This window comes from Ambystoma mexicanum, chromosome 6p (genome assembly GCF_040938575.1).
Source record: "Ambystoma mexicanum isolate Mex_15411 chromosome 6p, UKY_AmexF1_1, whole genome shotgun sequence".
Lineage (NCBI taxonomy): Eukaryota > Metazoa > Chordata > Amphibia > Caudata > Ambystomatidae > Ambystoma > Ambystoma mexicanum.
This window is the reverse complement of record NC_090935.1, coordinates 550,011,690-550,030,357: the sequence shown is the minus strand read 5'-3', so window position 1 is coordinate 550,030,357 and position 18,668 is coordinate 550,011,690. Positions and strand designations below refer to the sequence as shown.

General features: G+C 47.2%; 1 protein-coding gene across 1 annotated transcript in view; it reads right to left on the bottom strand.

The window, feature by feature from the left end:
• Positions 1 to 1,153: 1,153 nt before the first annotated feature.
• Positions 1,154 to 18,668, bottom strand: part of PPWD1 (peptidylprolyl isomerase domain and WD repeat containing 1) — a 537,697-nt gene continuing 520,182 nt past the window's right edge. Inside the window, exon 11 of the mRNA XM_069627352.1 lies at positions 1,154 to 1,506. Within this exon, the coding sequence (XP_069483453.1) occupies positions 1,363 to 1,506 (144 nt within the window). The 3' untranslated portion in view covers positions 1,154 to 1,362. The remainder of the gene's footprint in view (positions 1,507 to 18,668) is intronic.

The window sequence follows — 18,668 nt, the reverse complement described above, 5'->3', positions numbered from 1 at the left end:
ATAAAACCCTGTATTCAGTGGTTGAAGTGTACGATAAGAACTAGTGAACTATGTCCCCAGCTGTCCCGACCCAGCTCTCCACAAACCCCATTGCCATCCCACATGCAATGCAAACCCCATACCTGGGTCCCACCGCCTTTCCTCCATTCCACCTCCACCACTGTATAAAGGCTGAATAAAAATGAAAGAATATGCAAAATGCATTTTAAACAAACCCCATTATCTTTATTGTCCCCAGAGCTTGCAGTTTTACACCCCCCCCTTTCCAATCACCCACCGTTCACACCTCTTAAGGGGCATGCTAAAGATGTAAGCGACTCCTCCCACCTGCCCATTTACTGTGCGTACAGCTGTACCTGCAGTACTTTCACGTTAAGTTACTTCAATGCAAAAGAAAAATTCTCATTACTGCGGGAGCAGAGCTTTTGTGGTGCTTGGCAATGGGAGTTGTCCCAAGCAGGCAACTGACATAAATAACAGCAACCGATAGCTCACTATGTTAGCACAGCGTTGGGAGGTTGGTGCTGATCCAGCAGGTCCCCAGGTGCAAATCCCCATTAGGGCAAAAGCAAAAAAAGACGCCTACTGTTTAAGGGAACCATCGTACCTCTGGCAGTCCACTGAAGTGCAAGTTTCAACTTCTGCCTACATTTTGTGTTTTAAACAACCATTCCAGAAGGGTTTCTTTTTAAAATAAAATGGGAACAGTAAAACTTAATTTAAAAAAAAAGTAGAGGAGCTCGGCTCCTGCCCACTTCGACCACTGCTTGTATTAGTGACCAGGCATTCTGCGCAAGGAAACTAATTTGTCCACCACAAATGAGATAGGATGCGCCTACCAGGAATCCAGTAACAGCAAACTATCTGCCATTGCCTGCTCCCAGATTCCACAGAGTGGGCTGATAAGTATTTGCGAAATTAGGCCCACTGATCAACATGCCTCATTGCTTCATCTGAGGCATCCAAGATAAATTGCTTTTCCTGAAGCCCATTAAAATATCTACATTTTCACAGTAATCTGCATCGATTTCTCATGCCCCCCTCTTCTCACAAGCTGTGAGAAAAGGCCAGGCTTCGGGTATTGTTCATTTGAAAAATACATTTAACATAGCAAGAGAGTTTAATTTACTTAAATATAAAAAAAACGTCCGTGTACAGGTTTAAGGTTTTATTTCTTAATTTACAAATTATTTAACAAAATCACTTGATATTTGCATGGCATGAACAGAAGGCTTGGTGTAGTTGTAGTTGCAGTCCCGTGGCTTTCCTGAGCAGAGAGCGTAAATGAAATGCACATAAAAAACTTTATAATGATCTAAAATTTAACATTAAAGATATATCAAAATTTATAAAACTCTTTAATTATTTCACAGTGATACTAATTATGCTAATATCTTCATATGGTTTGTCAGTTTTGGGATTGACCTTTACATTTGAGATCCGCTGAACAACTTCCATCCCCTTTGTCACTCGCCCAAACACTGTATGTTTGTTGTCTAGCCATGGCTGTTGGAGACAAAAACAAAGTAAGAATCAAAATCCCATGTAAAAACCGAAATGCAAGGCAGAATACAGTGTAAAATATGGGGAAGTCAAACATTTTGATTAGGAACCTTGTTTGTGCACACTACTCAAACGACACGACATGCATTCAATTAAACCTACTTCAATACTTGCTATCTAAATGGTAAACATTTGCACCTTTATGTAACAAATACTAAACCTTTTGAACACTGCATCTGTGCTAAGTAGTGCAATCTACATGTATTTTTACTATAGCAGATGTCTGCGCTGTTGTAGTCTATTGTATAGACAGGCGGGCGAGAATTATTTGTTCTTCATTGTTTTTTGCCAGGAACAGGTAAGGCTTTTGATTGGTAGTTTGGGGGCAGGTTAAAGGAAGGCAAAGCAATTGAGAAGTTGATCGTTTGCTGATCAGACATTTCTGTACATAAGATTTGGTTGATGGTGGTAAGGCGAGTTTTGTAGGAGCAGAAACAAGCATGGCGAGCCCTATTATTTAAAGGTTGCCTAGTGGGAATGACAGTCAGTCCAGACACCAAAAAACTGCCAACCATCATGGCATATGTATGGGTGAGTTGTCCCAGGGTGTCGGCAAATGAATCAGTGAAAGAGGAAGTGAAGCTGGGAGGGCTGTAAATATGATCATGAATTGTGACTCAGGAAAGGTGGGATGAGATGCAAGGGTTTAATGGGAGGAAATGATAAGGAGGAAAAAGTGAGGCAGTCTCTGTAGATCAGGGCAACCCTACCTCCACTGTGTGCGGGGTTACTGATGCATTGGAGCAAGAAGTCCAGCACGTAGTCTCAATGGAGGGTCAGATACAATAGGCAGCCAAGTCCCACAGGACAGTTTGGCAGAGCGTGGACATGCACTTTTTGGTCTGTATACGTACACAAATCAGCACCAACAGGCTTGCCTCGGATGCGCTGCACTCTGCTGTGAATTTAAAGAGGAAAATATCATAAATCAGCAGACCTCAATAGGGATTGGAGGGACATGGAGACGATTTTAAGAGTAGTATTGCCACTAAACCAAAACCACCTCCACAGGATGTGAGAGCGACAGCTCAGATTTTATACTGGCAAAAACTGGTTCAAACCAATATCGAGGCGTCCATTGTGGGCTCACAAAGAGCCCACGTGGTCCAAACAGCCATTTTAAGGCCTCATGGTTGCCTCTGCATGATGGGAGGCCTAAACTACAAGCAGGATTTAAAAAAATGAAATGGTGCCCCAATGGCTACCAGAAAAGGCACATTGGGCTATCAATGTGGTAAAATGGATTGCATCAATGGCAAAGCCAAAACTAAAGTGCAGCTGCAACCAATCTTCCCCTTCCGTTTCCCTCTTCCTCCTCACCCCTCCCTCTCCCTCTCAGTTCTACTGCACTGCTCTCCCTCTTTCCTTCAGTCGAATTGCTCTACTTACTGTTTTGTTGGACTGATTCATAATTGTAAATTGCTTCTACTGTTATAAAGTTAATGTATCTGTTAAAATGTACATTGTTTTGGATTAAAGCGCTATATAAACATAATAAATACAATAAATACAACCTACTTCCTAAAACCAATGTAGGGTGATAACACTACACTAGAGTAATAGTGGGGTACATGAGGGCTACTCCCATGCCTGTGCACCTTAGAGGCGACAATACCATATACCTTAAGTAAGGTAAATTGCTACGGCAGGAGGGCTTTAGGAGACGTCCCGCTGGTCATCAAAAAGAAGTCTGTGATCCCGAAAAAATAAGAACAACGCTAAAAGTTGAGGAACACTAAAAAGTGGCCGTAGAATCCCCAAAAATAATAATTCTGTCTTGCATTGTGTATTCAAATGGCCATTTTTGTTTGTGGCGTTTATCATTTGTACTCTTTGTTAGTCTAGTAATGTCATCCATCTAACTAACAAGTAAAGAAAGAAAATGTCCAGTCTGCCTGTCCATTGTGCTATAAGCCCCAACTAAGAAGGTTTGGGGTGGGGGTTTATTGCACAATGGGCAGGTAGACTGGACATTTTCTTTCTTTACTTGTTAATAATGCTTTCTTACTGTGGTATTGCATATTTACTGGTGTTAAATAAAGGCATAGTTAACATGATGTGTTGTTAAGACTGATTTTCTATACTCTATACACTAAAATGATAATACATATACACAATCACTATGGTAGGGCAAAATACATATCAAACCCTTGAAAAGGAAGGTATAGATTACTATTGGCACTACAGGTCCCACAGACATTCAATCCTACCTTCAGAAGTCCATCCCTAAAATGTAAGGGGCCTTGTGCTCAAAGGTTCAGCAAAGTGCTGTACAGTTTTGTGAAGCTGGAAAAAATGAAAGTAGGGTCTCTGCGGTCCAGTGAAAAGTTCCAATGGTTAGGAGACACATTAATCTGACTAACCAACGTGTTCCCAACTTTCAGAGTGCTTGTGTGAACAAGCAATGGCAAAGCCAAAGTAATACAAAAGTTTCTAAAAGTTAGCAAAACTTTTAAAAGGGAGTTAGGGGCTCAGGTAAGAATTGCTACAACTCGGTCCTCGATTCCCCGGCGTGTAGGGTCGAGCACTTCTCCGGTCGTGGACTATTGCTGGTGCAAGGTCTTCCAGTGAAGAAATGCAAGAGCGACTCGATGCAAGACTGGACGCACGTAAGCCGTTTCGGACAATGCCCACCAACGCACAGCAACGCAAAGGGATTCCCTTGTCGTAGTCACCTTCCCTCCTATCTTAGATCCCCTTGATGCTAGGACCACGAAATTGCGGAGAGGTAAGTCTTGTTGCACGCACTGAAGATCCCCAAGTTCCAAGCCTCAGCTCGGAACGGCAACATTTGCAGCACGGTAGCCCAAATTGGGAACCGGTCAGCCACTGGACAGTCCAGGGGCACTCGAGAAGGATCAAGTTACTTACCTGTAACTATTGTTCACCAGCATGGGTCTGGCATGGATTCACATGCTTATAAATATTCCCCGTCAGGTCGGGCATCCTTGGTAAAAGAAAAAAAAAACAGTTTCACTTACAAACTGTATTTCTCCTTTAAACCAATCAGTGTACTCTGGGTCACACTGCCCCCAGTCAATAACTGCCCTCTGCCTAAGCCCCTCCTCTGGCAGCCATCTTCAGATTTGGTAAGCACGTACAGTGGCAGTATGACCAGGAAGAGCTGCAGAGGGGTAGGAGGGAGGGTTTGCATGTGAATCCATTCCAGACCCATGCTGGAGAACAATAGTTACAGGTAAGTAACTTCTTCCTTCACGAGCACAGGGGTCTGGCATGGATTCACATGCTCATGAATAAAGAATACAAAGCAGTACAACACTACACAACCACGGGAGGTGGCAAGGCTCAACAGAAGCAATTACTCTTATTTCTGGAACAGATTCACCTTGAGCGAACAGGTTGCGTAGCACTGCTTGGCCGCCCTGGACTCCTCTCTGGAATCCCTGTCGACTTAGTAGAACCTTGTGAAGGTGTGCATAGACACAGAAGTCCAGCTGGGGCACACCAGACAGGAACGCAGTCGTCGCAGCGATCGCTCTGGTGGAAAGGGCTCTCGGACAGCCGGGCATCGGTCGGTTTGCCAACCGATGACAGTGTGTGATACAGCCGGAGAGCCACCTGCAGAAGGAAGCCCCGGACAATGCTTTCCCATGGTTCACAAGACCAAAGTTTACGAACAGTTGAGACGTTTTCCAAAAACTCTTCGTGCGAGACATGTAGAACTGCAGAGCACGAGCAACGACCCGCAAGTGCAAGGCTTTTTTAGCCGGTGACTAAGGCTTTGGAAAAAACACGCAAAATGAAAGGCTTGTTGAGGTGGAATTCCGACGGAACCTTTGGCATGAAGGAGGGGTGCGTTTGTGGCACCATCCTCGATTCGTGGAATGTCAGATATGGCTTGCAGGATAGGGCCTGGATCTCACCCACTCTCCTGGCAGAGGTGAAGGCCACAAGGAAAGCCATTTTCAATGAGAGGAACTTCAGAGAGGACTGATGCATAGACTCGAAGGGACATTCGTCAGTACTAAGTTGAGTTCCCACACCGGGGCAGGAGCCTTCACTGGCGGGAAAGATCGAAACAGTCCTTTGAGGAACTCCTTGACGAGACAGTGGGACCAAAGAGAAGATCTTCCTGGAGACCTGGTGTAACAGGCGATAGCCGCCAGATGCACCTGGATAGAGACGTGCGCCAGTACCTCCTTGGCCAAAGACAAGTATGGCCGTGACCCTCAGAGGGATGATCTTCTGTGACTGGCACCACATAGCAAAATGCTTCCACTTGTGATAATAGCACTTAAGAGTTGACGCTCTGGCCTTGGCAAGGACCTCCCTGCAGTCTGCCAGCAACTTTTATCCTCCAAACTCTAGGGCTGCAGGAGCCAAGCCCTCAGGATCAGCGATCCCAGATCGTGATGCAGGATTGTGCCTGCTTCTCTGTTGAGCAGATCTGGGACCACTGGCAGCTTGACCGGAGGCAATGTAGACAGGCTGAGAAGGTCCAGGTACCTAATCTGCCTCGGCCACGTCGGGGGAGGATGGGTATCATCCTGCATCAGCACTGTTTGAGCTGACTGATGACTCGCAGCAGGAGAGGCAATGGAGTGAACGCGCAGACTAACAGGCCTTCCCACAAGAAGAACGTGTCCCCCATGCCCCTCGGCTGGCGGAAGCTGCTGGCAAATTTCTGGCATTTGGAGCTTGCAGTCGTCGCAAAAAGATAACTCTGCAGCCTGCCCGACTTGATTAAGATGCGGTCCACCTGGTCCTGCTGAAGTTGCCACTCATGGCAGGAGCGCAACTCCCTGCTGAGAGAGTCAGCGATGGTCTTCTTGACTCCGGCCGGGTGAAAATGGATGAGGAACATCTCTTGTCCGATGGCCCAGTGCCACAAGCCCTACGCCTCTTTGAAGAGTGATGGGTATCGAGTGCCCCCCTGCTTTCTGATGTACAACATTGTGGTGGTGGTGTCTGAAAATCCTCACCACCCTGCACTTCAGGGACGGAAGGAATGACTTTAGGGCCCAGAACACTGCCCACAGCTCCAGGATATTGATGTGGAGATCCTTCTCCTAGAGCAGCCACAGGCCTTTGGTGTGCAGACGTCTGGTGTGGGCTCCCCAGCCCTCCAGGAAAGCGTCTGTGGTGATCGCCTCCTGGTATCGGGAGGTTTTGAGACACTGTGCCTCGGGCCCTTTTGGAGTGTACGCCGCACCACCTTACCACCCACCGGAACGCCTCGTCGAGAGGGATCTTGTCCGCGAAGCTTCTGGACACTTGTATCCAGTGAGCGTCCAGGAACTCCTGAAGAGGTCGCATCCGCAACCTGCAGAGCCGGATACGATAGATGCAAGATGACATTATGCTGAGCAGTGACTTGGTGGCCCACACCGTGGCAGTCTTGAGTGACAACAGCCGCTGCACTTTCCCCAGCACGGTCTCTACCCTCTCCTCCGAGGTTGATGCTAGGCAGGAGACAGCATTGAGCCTGGCTCCCAGGAACAATACGTTCTATGATGGTGTCAAGCAGGACTTTGGAAAATTGATGGAGAACCCCGGATCAGTCAGTAGCTGGACGGTCCTCTCTGTGTTCGACGGATACCTCTCTTTACTTGGCCCGCATGAGCCAGTCGTTGAGGTACGGGTACAGGTGCATCCCTCATAGATGTAGATGGGCCACCCCTGGTGCTAGGCACTTCGTGAAAACCCTGGGCGCCGACTTTAGGGTGAAAGGGAGGGCCTTGAATTGGTAGTGTCTTCTGTGCAGTACGAAGCATAGGAACTTCCGATGTTTCCTGTAAATAGGGACGTGGAAGTAGGCATCCTTCAGATCCATCAACAAGAAGTATCCTTCCTCCAGTTGGCCGAGCACATGCTGCAACGTTACCATCCTGTATTTTTAGGACTTGAGGTACTTGTTGAGACGCTGCAGGTCTAGAATGGGCCTCCAGCCCCCGGTCTTTTTGACTAAGATGTATCTGGAGCAGACTCCAGAGTCGCTTCGGGACTGGCTCTATCGCCCCTTTTCTTAGCAAGGCACATACCTCCTGCAGGAGCTGAGGAATGTGCTGCTCCTGCCTGGTCACTGGAGGGATCCGTGGAACTCTAGGGAATGTCCCTGGGCGAGAGCGTCCAGCACCCTTCTATCGGTGGAGATCTTTTTACACTCGCCGACGAATCCCATCAGCCGGCCTCCCACCGGGGTGCATGGGTGGGAGCCCGATGGCCTGGACGATTCAGTTCTGCTTCGGCGCCTGCGTTCCGCCTTGGGGACGACGATGGCACTGGCCACCTTCATTGAAAGCCTTGGAACGGCCTCTGTGGCCTCCTGGGCTGTGGACCGGGAGGGCCGACGATACGATGAGGACCCTCCACCAAAACCCTTCGTCGATCTGCCTGACTTTCCACCAGAGGCACGAAAGGAAGAGCAATGCTGTTGGAGTACCCAGGGCACGAGCCGTATCTGTATCAGTTTGATGGCCGTCCCGAAGAGATTATCCCTGTCGAAGGGCAGGTCCAGTACCCTTGTCTGTAAATCCTGGCGGAAATTGGCCCTTTAGCCAGCCTCGACGACGGAGGCAGACACTGTTACCCATCTGCCGGAAACCTGTGTCAGCGATGTCCACAGCCAATGTGATAGCATGGTCCGACGCCACTTCACCTTCCTGGAGAAGTGAGATAGCCTCCAACCGCTTGTCATCGGATAGGAACTGCAGAAACGGGCCTAGTCTGTACCAGTTCAGTGTCGTACCTGGCCAGGATCACCAATGTGTTGGCTGCCTTGATGGTCGACGCCGAGGACTAAATGACTTTTCTCCTGACAGCGTCCAACTTCTTCACCTCGCTGTCTTTAGGGATTGAGGACGATGATTAGGTGTTAGACTACCTCTTCCACTACCACGATAGATTTGACAGAGGAACAACCGACCCTCTCCAATCTGTCTAAAAAGAACAAGGCCGATGAAGGGTCACTCATGCTCCTTGATGTTCCACCAGCCAAAACATTGTCTAAAGTAAAGATGGCTAGAAATGTGAAGAAAAAGTTACTACTACCCTCGCGAAACAGGCAAACTCTGGACTACATTTTTATTGATGATTATCTGTCCAACTGCTGTACCTCCTTTTCTGTGCTTAGAACAATCAGAGTAACCCTTGCGATTTTAAAAGCTGAATTTGATATTATACTGATTACCAGAGAGTAAACAGACCTGTCTCGTTTAAGAACGACTCACTCAGGTAATGCAATCCGCTGGTCTGACTCTAATATTGCTATCATAAATCAAGATCTCTACCCTATCACGCTGATGACTTCACTTGAGTGGAAAATGGAAAACTTTAAAGTGAATCGGTTTGAGGATCTTATCTCTGAATTGGTTATTGGTGTAAGAACTAATCATAGATTTAGACCTATGAGACCACCCAGACCCATCCACTGCTATAACGAAGAGCTTGCTGTAGCTAAATCTCTCATGAGAAGGGAGATTAGAAAACATAAGGCTACAACTGACGATCTTGTTACTAAAGCTAAATTAGCAAAGAAGATCAAACAAAAATATGCAAACTATTGCAAGTCCAAGTGTGCAACAATGATGCAGTGCGATGCTGAGACCATGCTCCATGTCCCGATTAACTCCAGTGTGGTATTGTTTTGGTCACCAATTAATAATCAGCACCCTACCTTTGCAATCTTGCAATTGAACGCTGTGCCAGAGTCGGAATGGGCCTGCTTCTTAGAGAACTTATTCGGATTCCATGCTGAAAATGATGGTAATGACTTATTCCCATGTTCTACCAAATAGGACCATTCTTGACAGCCGCAGCTAGATATAGAAGTCGTTTATCGTCTACTAAAGAAATGCAAGCAGTCGCAAGCCCCTGGCCCTAATGGCCTAACTAATACCTTTAAGGCCGACCCAGTCAATTGGACTAATATTCTGTTTCTGCAATTCAGAAGTATTCTCCACATTGGAGTATTGCCACCCTTTTAGAGCACGGCTCACATTGTTCCCATCTTCAAATGTGGTTTCATTAATCAATGCTTGACTGCAAGATCTTTTCCTCTTTTCTTTTGACTCATCTGGAGCAATAGGCTACCTCTGTGCAATGGCTGAATAGATTCCAGACTGGCTTCCGCAAGGGACACTCAACTAACATTAATGGTCTCACTGTGAAGTCCATAAAGGAGTCAGCATGGGCTATCCCTGAAGGCTGTACTTATATGGCCTCAACAGAATAGATCGTTCGCCAGCGTTTGCCTGGGTCGACCAGAACAGATTGTGGACTAAATTGGCTTTATGGGGCAATGCCGCACGGCCCATTGCATTTAGTTACTGTTGTCTATGATAATTCCGGAGTTCAGATCTGGCTGAATCAAAAGGGCTATCTCTCGCGAAGAATACGCTCATACATGGAACTAAAGCAGGGCTGTGTCTTGGCCCCCTGGTTATTCAATCAATGCCTATCTGATGTGGCTAACTGTCTTGCTGAAGGGGGCCTAATTACACCAAAAGTAGGCCATTGCAAAGTATCATGGCTGGCTTTCGCTGCTGATTTTTTGATATTTGATAAATCGAAGGTCGGTCTCCAAAGGTTCCTGAATATCTTTCTGAAATATGCCAATGACAACAGTCTTCTAATTAATCCTAGTAAGACCAGGATCTTGGCTTTTTCAAAGAGTCCAAAAAATGCAATCCTTCTTGGACTGTGGAAAATGTCAATATTAAGACCAGCCCCAGTCTTGTATATTTGTGTTTCCACTTTGGGGCCCACTCGGGCCTGAAAAATATCTGAGATACTCTTGCAAAAAGCAGCCCATCTTCAGAGTCAGATAATTAAAATCGATCGCAAATTCGGATGACTTTCTTTAAAATCGGCTCCGGTCATCTATTATGAAGTGAAAATCGTTCCGAAACTCACATATGGCCTTGAACTATTTGGCGATGCTGTTTTCAAACTTTTGGATCAGATTGAGGCTAAGATGTGGCGTAAGATCTTGGGTTATCCCCAACGCAGTCCCCCTTGCAGCAATTAGATTTGAATTAGGTATATCTCTAAAAGCATGTGTTGAGTGGGGTTTGATGTCACTATACTTAAAACGGACCTCTCCAATAGCTAATTCCCTCTGAGGTTCTAGGTGGAGCCCTCAAACTCTGACACCCCCCTACCCCGAACCACCTCCCCCCAACACCCACCCCCAGAGAATTATCATTATCTTGCTGCTTGGTCAGAAATGTGAATCAATTCTCTCAAGAATGTTTTTGGATTTAGATACCTAAATCACTAATCCGACCAAGGTAAAAAGGGCCCTGTGTGACCTAGATTGGGTCTCCACAACCAATCTATTTCACTCATATTCTTCCATGAGCCATTTAGCCTTGGAGCACAAAAGACGGTGGACCCTCTCTCTCCACTGTGCTTTCTCAATTCCCTAATCGACAGCATAAGGCTTTGCTTCTCCGGCTACGCTGGAATTTGTTTCCCCATGATGGCGATCTTGCTTAGGAGAAGCATAATAATTGAAGCCAACAGTGGCTGTAGATTCTGTCATTCTGAAACTGAATTAAACAAAACACTTGGTACTAGATTGTGAGGCATTAATTGCCCGCAGGATCAAATTAGTGTTCCCTTTTGGTGCATCACACAGGTTTTACAGATGATAATCTATGGAAAAGATGTTTAAATATTCTGAATGTTCGGGAAGGGTTAGCGGTTCAAAAGCCTTAATTTGATATTTTAGTGCTGTTCGATTTACATTTTTCTCGTTTGATCTGAATTTGATTTTACCTGCTGGAAATGCTATGATATATATTGTATTGATTTGTAGTGTTCTTTTTTTTTTGTAATGTTTCTGTGCTTACTTGTATCTACTTTGTTTTGTAAAGGTTTAATTTAAACCAAATACAATTTACAAAATCTAATAATTAGGGGCTGAACAGTACCTTGTAAGTGAAGCAGCGTGTGCAGCAGGACCGGGTTTAGGATTCTTGGCCTTGCCGACTGAAGAAAAGAAGTTGCAATGTATCTGATGATTTCCATCAAGTAGTTTGACGCCCAGCAGAAGTTTTTTCATAGCACTGTATTGTTGGAGCCTTTTTGAAGGCTTGGTTGAAGGACAGTTATCATGCAGTAGACTTTGCTTCGGTTCCCAGTCCTAGTCTCAGCTGAGGGGACGTTCAGGAGCAGGATCTAGTTTCTGGAGTTCCAGGAGGATGCCTGCAAAGTCTCAGATGAAACTGCGCTTCGGAAGACGTTACACCGCAAAATGGCACAAGACCCTGGGCATTAGGGAATTGTGGGCCGTGGAGGTCACAGCTCTTCCAGAGAGGGCACAAAATGCAGTTAGTCTTGGGACTGGTTATGCCCACCAGTCCACGGGAGGAAGCATTCTGCTTCGGGGCTTCCTTGTTGCACAGAAGTGGAGGTCGGGACTGCAGCACTTACTCAGATGGCTGTGGCAATCACTGGAAGTGGCTGTGGATGTCCTTCAGATCTTCAGTTCCAGTGGTAGACTTGAGTTTCTGCTCCAGGACCCTCATCTTTTATGCCGGAAAACTAAGTGAGCCCAGCAATCACTAGACATGCATTCATTCAAACTTGGGGGAAGGGGAGGTGCTGTCCAATGGGACAGCCAGCCAGCCTCCCAGCACAAACTGGTTCCAGGCAGGCACACACTGCAGGGCAAAGACCTGGGGAGTTTCGGTCACCTCCCCCACTTCCTTGCTTTTCAGACACTCCGAGCCTTGGCAGGCTTTCCAAGGGAAGCCTGCCAAAGACAAAAGACCCATGAAGACCTTCCTCACCCAGACAGGTAGAAGGCTCAAGAAAAACCAAGTCATCAAGAACAGGGCTTAGAAAAGTACAGCTACCATTCTAGGCAAAGGGTGATCATAGTGTCCCTTACTACAGCTGCAATGGCAGCCTGCGACTAAAGTCCACAAAATGTCATGCAAAAAGGTACACTGCCACCAGCCTGTCAGATGAAGTTGGATCAGTAACTAAAAGTTACTGGGAAAGTGTCAAAAAGGATACAATATACAATTTTTTCCCTAAGCACTCCACTTAAGGTGGGGTGTGGTGAACTCCGAAAATAAGATACAGGTGCGACAAAGTGTCCCCCTGCCCTGCCCTGGTAACATGTGTTAAAACAGATAAAATAAAAAGGGCACCTCAAAGAGCTCCCCGGCAAGACTGCACAGAAAGTGCAGTGTGCTGCAATAATAAATTGTAGGTGCCGGAAAACATGGAGGAAAGCAGAACTCCATTAAAAAGTATCAAAAGGAGGTAGTGTTCCCAATGTCAGAGTAAAAGAATGAATGAGGTGGAAAAAGGAAAAAGGTTCCCACTCACTCTGGAGAATCAGTCCAATAGTCCATCAAAAATGCTGGGGGACTCGGTCGGGAGAATAACACTCAAAAAGGAAATTCTTCTTAACAATCGAGAACCGCATTAATGGTGGCCTATACATGGGATTGCCACATTGGGGAGTTGTAGGGCCTAAAATGCATAGAGCCTCTCCTTCAGCTGTTGAGGGAGAACACCCCGGCATGCCTTAGTCACTGCGACTTTGGGGGTGCACAAAATGATGGCAGCATTTACTGCGCCCAGGCAGAGCGCGGGTTGCGGCAGTGTCCCCCGCTCTACTTGGCCGACATAACGGGAGTCGTGGATTGAAGGGGTGTCCCCCGCTTACCATTGCAGTAAGCAGGGGGACAAGAAAAGAAAATGAGAAAAAGCCCCCTGCGGCGTCGGTTCGAACCCACGTTAGTGGAAGGAACTGGCGCTGCAGGGGTAACAGGGTGTAGGCGGCACACACTGAAGTGTGCTGCCGTAAAGGTAAGTGGGGTGGGGGTGGTGGGTCAGGAAAGGAAATGCAGGCTGGGGGATGCGCATACAGTGATCCATCTGATCACTGCGCTGCAACGTAATTGGCGTCAACATTTTCGTCAGCGCAGTTACAGGTGGAACAGTGATGACATAGGTTCAAAAATAGAAGTCTTTGTTTTAATAAAACCTTAAATCGTTCAACTATCATAGAAATCAGGGGGCTGAACATGGCTCCCGAGTCCTGACACCCGAATGTACCAGCCAACTCTGTGTGTGGCCAGTTATATTAGGCACAGTAATAATACCACAAACCAGCATTTTCGTGCTGGCTTTGCCTGTATCACCATGTACAAACGTTCTCTTTTTGGCTTTGTCTTCAATGCCAGTAAAACTCTCCAGCCACAAGAAGAAAACATGTTACTGCTACTGCACAAATGCTTGACCATCCCCTTCACCACCATGTAAGAATACTCATGCTGAGTTTAGCCTTTATGCCAGTAAAACATGCAATGCTAACAGTAAGGAACCATTTCCGTGTTTGTCTGCACGTATGCCTCCACCCAACATGCAGGCACACACGTTAGGAAAGATTCACCATGCTGTTCCTTCCATTTTTATGGACCCCCAAACTGTTAGCTTTTATTTTTGTATCCTACCTGCTCTTTTTATAGTGCAGTGAAGCCTTAAGCTTCACTACACTGACTTTTGCTCATCTGTTAAGGGGGAACTGACATGTCCTTCAGGCTGTCAGTACTGGGAAAGATTGTGTTCCTTAGTCTAGTTACTTAGTTGCTAGTATAGTAACTTTCTACCACTTTTGGTAGTTTTCATCATTGTACAATGCATTTTATAATACAGTAAAATGGGGTACACATTTTGTTTTGCCCTAGACTAACAGAGGATTTCTCGTTACTCTAGGTACGCTAAATGGACAAGCTGGTGGTAGCAGTGACTTTACAATTTTTTGGTGCATTTCGTTTTAGCCTTAATGTGTTTGGCTACTAACTGTGGCTAGTGGTCAAACATGGCCATGCCACTAGATTTTTCACTTGTCCTTTGGCCATCTTGTCTTTTAGCCTTCTTCCTTGCATATGAGGCCAGGGAAATCCTTATATGAACTTCCAGTGCCCGGGAAAGCAGAAGCCTTTGGCGGGCTACTGGAGAGCTAGGTGTGTTTGCTGACAGGAAGTGGGATGGGACTGTGTGGTCCCAATACACAGACTGGTGCCAGTGTCTGAGTGGAATGCATGAGTTTTGCCGCCAGTGCTCCTGATTGGACCACTGCTGGGGTGTGTGTGGGCCAGATCTGTCATTGGGAGTTTCTGCTCTTACCTGGCTTTTTGGATAAGAGGAGGACCCCTGCACCCATTCTAAAGATGGAAGAAACTGAAGGCGCCAAGGCTCCTGTCCAGTTGCAAGACCTGCGAGGAAACCTGAGACCGTTGGAAGAAGGCATGGCAACCAACATCTGCTGCTGTCGTGGCAGAGCCCGATCGTGGAGGTGATCCTCAGCAGTCCTGTGAGGGAGCTGTTACCATTGGCGTGGAGGGAGCATCCATTCTCCAGCATGGGCGCTGGCATGGATTCACATGCTCATTAATTTTCCCCGTCATCAGGCCGGGAAAGCTCAGTAAAAAAAAAAATGTTTCACTTACAAACTGTATTTCTCCTCTAAACCAATCACTGTACTCTGGGTCATACTGCCCCCAGCCAATGACTGCCCACTCCCTAAGCCCCTCCTCTGGAAGCCATTCTCAGATTTTTACTGCACTTTGAGTTGGGGAGTCCAAGTTTTTCTCTGCGAGTTATTCTGCAGTTTTCGTGTTTTTCAACAGGAAAAAAGTTCTATGTTTATCAAATAAGTGCACTTGTGCTCTTCTCTCCATCTGCCGACAGCGGGGACCCGTTTGTCAGTGAATTTCTGCACCCCTCAAGGGCAAGGATCGTCAAGTGTTCATCAAAGTTTCCAGAAGGCCATCGACCATGGCAGAGGAGAAGGAAGGAAGTTCCCTGTTGAAGCTCTGCACCAGACGCGGACTGCAGGACGTGTTTGTGGAGGACAGACTCCTTCAATGCCTCAACTGCCTTCACCCAGACCACAAAGAGGGAGATTTCAAAATCTGCCTCGGCTTCTCTTAGAGAACGATGAAGGAATGACACAGTAGACTGGTGGCAAGGCTAGACGCCAAGGCCTCTGCCCCATGCCCCAAGCAGGGTCATGCCTCACCTAGGAACGGCCAGTCCGATGAGCAGGCTTCTAAGTCCTTTGAGGGCGCTCCATCTGTGGGGGCCCAAGACAAGGCCAAGCACCGCGAGTCCGTTTCCATCGGTGTTAAGGGGAATTCTCATAAATTTGCTAATTCCCTTCACCTTCGAGACCCCGAGCAACTTTGCTGGATTTTTGAGGACTTGATTTTTTTAACTGGAGAGAGTGTGGGCCTTTTTTCCCATTCTCTCATGTATTGTGATGTTCGTTTTACTCTTGTGTTCTTTGATTATGGAGTTTTAGACAGCTCCATAGGCATCATCTTTTCATGTGAGTTACACAGCACCCTCAGTGCAGTGACACAGGGAATCGTGTTAGGCTGTCCCAAGGTTTAAATACCTACTCTGGGATAAACTACTGTTTCCCAGAGAATGTAAAGTTAAATTGACTTTACTAGTCTTTTTAAATTCCTAGACCCAGCACACACTATCTTACAATAGAGTACTGGAGGGGTTACCTAGTATCCCCCATGTCTGTAAACTCATGTAGCAGTCAAATTCTACCCTTTCCTATCGAAATGGTTGGTGGCAGTTTTTTTTACAGTGAACTACCATGATTTTTCCCGACCGCGAACACTGGTAGCCAAAAATCGTAGGAGACCTGTTTTTCACGATGGTGCCTAAGCCCCCGTTGCAAAAAGATATGGCGAAAGCAGACCGGGACCTGTTTAAACAAAGGTCCTTCTAGGGTTTGTCTCTGCGTGCCAAACCAGGTTTGGTCCCTTTGTTTCTATGCCTTTGGCCGGCTTCAGGACTGAGGACCACCCCTGGCACTCCAGTGTCTGGGGTGGGCAGGAAGTCAGAGGTGTCCGAAACTCCCTGTGCTTAGTCTCCTAGGAGACCCAAATGCACTCTGGCATGATTGGCTGGCTGACTGTCCGGCGAGGACGGCCACCCTGCTGTGTGAGTGGCAGCTAGGCTGGAATGAATGGGAGAAAACTGTGTAAAAGGCGAGTCTATTGGACTGAAAGGCAGAGTCGACCAATGGAACGTAAGAACCAAAGACGAGCTGGAGGAGGACGGCTGCTGCAACGACTGGACCGTTGGTTTGCCCGTTGGAGCCCTGCTGCAGGTCTGAATCGTCAAGTTCATCTCGACAGAGAAGCCCCTTCAAGGACGACGTCTTCCTTTGAGTTGGTGGGAGCAATAAACTCGTAAGCCACCTGGATACCATTCTCGGAGCTGGTTAGGATTAACCAGGGGGAAGGACACCAGCTTGTGTCCTTGAACACCAGCTTGTGTCCTTGAAGAACAGCAACTGGAATCGAAGATTTGCCAATTTGCCAGCTTTGTGACCCGTCCCTGTACAGTACAGGAGTCCCTCGACGTCCTCCCTCCTGTCACCACGACTGAGGCTAAGGAACAGCGAGATCTGCAGGAACTGCCAGGAATAGAAGTCTTCAGCAGCATCTTTTTCTTCAATATAAGGTACTGTGAAAACCCGACCGAGAGAACTTACCTCTCACCGCGAAAGTTCGTGGAACTTTGGCAACTTGCAGGCCTAGTCAGCTTGTGGCCCGATATACAAACCTTTCTTCCGTGAACTACTTCTAATAACCGTGGCAAAGACTTCCGTTTTAAATACTAGAACCATTTTTACTTATACAAGACACTAGCCCATTGACTTTGGCCTACCTATTGCATTGAATCAACTCCTCTGGTAAACTCAAACTATTTGCACTGTTTTAGAGTAACTGTATTATTCGTTTTATTAACTTATGCCTTTTTGCTCCAACTTCAATGCTATTTTGCTCCTACTTCAAGGGAGCTCAACTGCTTAGTAATCAGTATTGTAGTATAATTTGTGTGATATTGATTGCCTCATTTAGTGAATGTTTTATAAATGATTGTGTAATAAATTAATAAGTGTTTTTACCAAAAAACCTTGAGCATAAGTTTCTATCTGAATCCTTGTCATTGTAGACCTTTGTGTAACACCCTTACAAGCTCACATTCCCTCTTGAGATAAGCCTGGCTGCTCAGCTCGCTACCAAAAACTGTGTGGTACAGACTTATACCAAAGGTTGGTTTTGCTTACACCTGTAGTCTTAGTTGTGTGTAGTGGTCCCAAAGGGTACTGCATAAAAACTCTGCTTAACAATTGGGGTCGCTGCACAAGCAGGTCCATCGGCAGGCAGGACACGATCAACATCCTCATCTGCCTCTATCTTCAGCCATCAATCGAGCTCCTCCTCAAAAAGGAAGTTTCCCAACCCGGCTATGCTGCTGGAGAAGCCTGAGAAGCCTAGGGTGGAATAAAAGGTGGCGGACCTGTCCAAGAAGGCCCAGGCGGCACAGGAGAAATCATTGACGATTGAGCTGGTAGCGGCCGCTCTCTCGAAGGCCAAAGGGGCTGACCCTGCGAGGGTAGCCTCTACTGCACCCAGGGTGTCCCTACCCCCGAAACAGGAGGCCTCAGGTGGTGGCGAAGTCTCCTGGCATACCGTAGAAGAGGATGCCATCGCAGAGCCCGGCTAAGACCCCTCGGGTTGCAAAACCGTGGTGCGGGGGGCAATGAAGTCACAGGCCATCCCAAGACATGGATGTTTCATCCTGAGATGACGAGGACCAGGAGTCCCAGCACACGGTCCACGAGGACAAGGATGGCAGCAATGCCGACGGCCTGGGGACTAGTGTGCTCACCACGCTAGCTCAGCCGAGAGCTGCATCCCTGGATATCCTTTCAACCCTACACACGCAAGTGTCGGAAATCCAGACGAGGATGCTGCAGGCCCCAGAACAGCCTCCGGCTAAAAAGAGGAAGCGCCATCCGACACCTCCGCATAAACCTCCACACCTGTGCTGGGTGCCCCCTCACCCGATGGACCCGGGGACAGACACGACCATAGCCGGACGAAGACATTGTCCCAGCGGGTGGATCGCTGCAACTGAGTGCATCCCCACCGGATGAGGTGGGGTAGTTTCATGCCATAGTCGCCAAAGCTTCAGAGCTTTTCCAGTTGACGATGGAAGAGACCAAAAAGCAGAGTTTCTTATACCATTTGCGCAAGGCCAAAAGAAAGACCATCATGCAGTGCCCCTCCTGGATGACGTGTGGG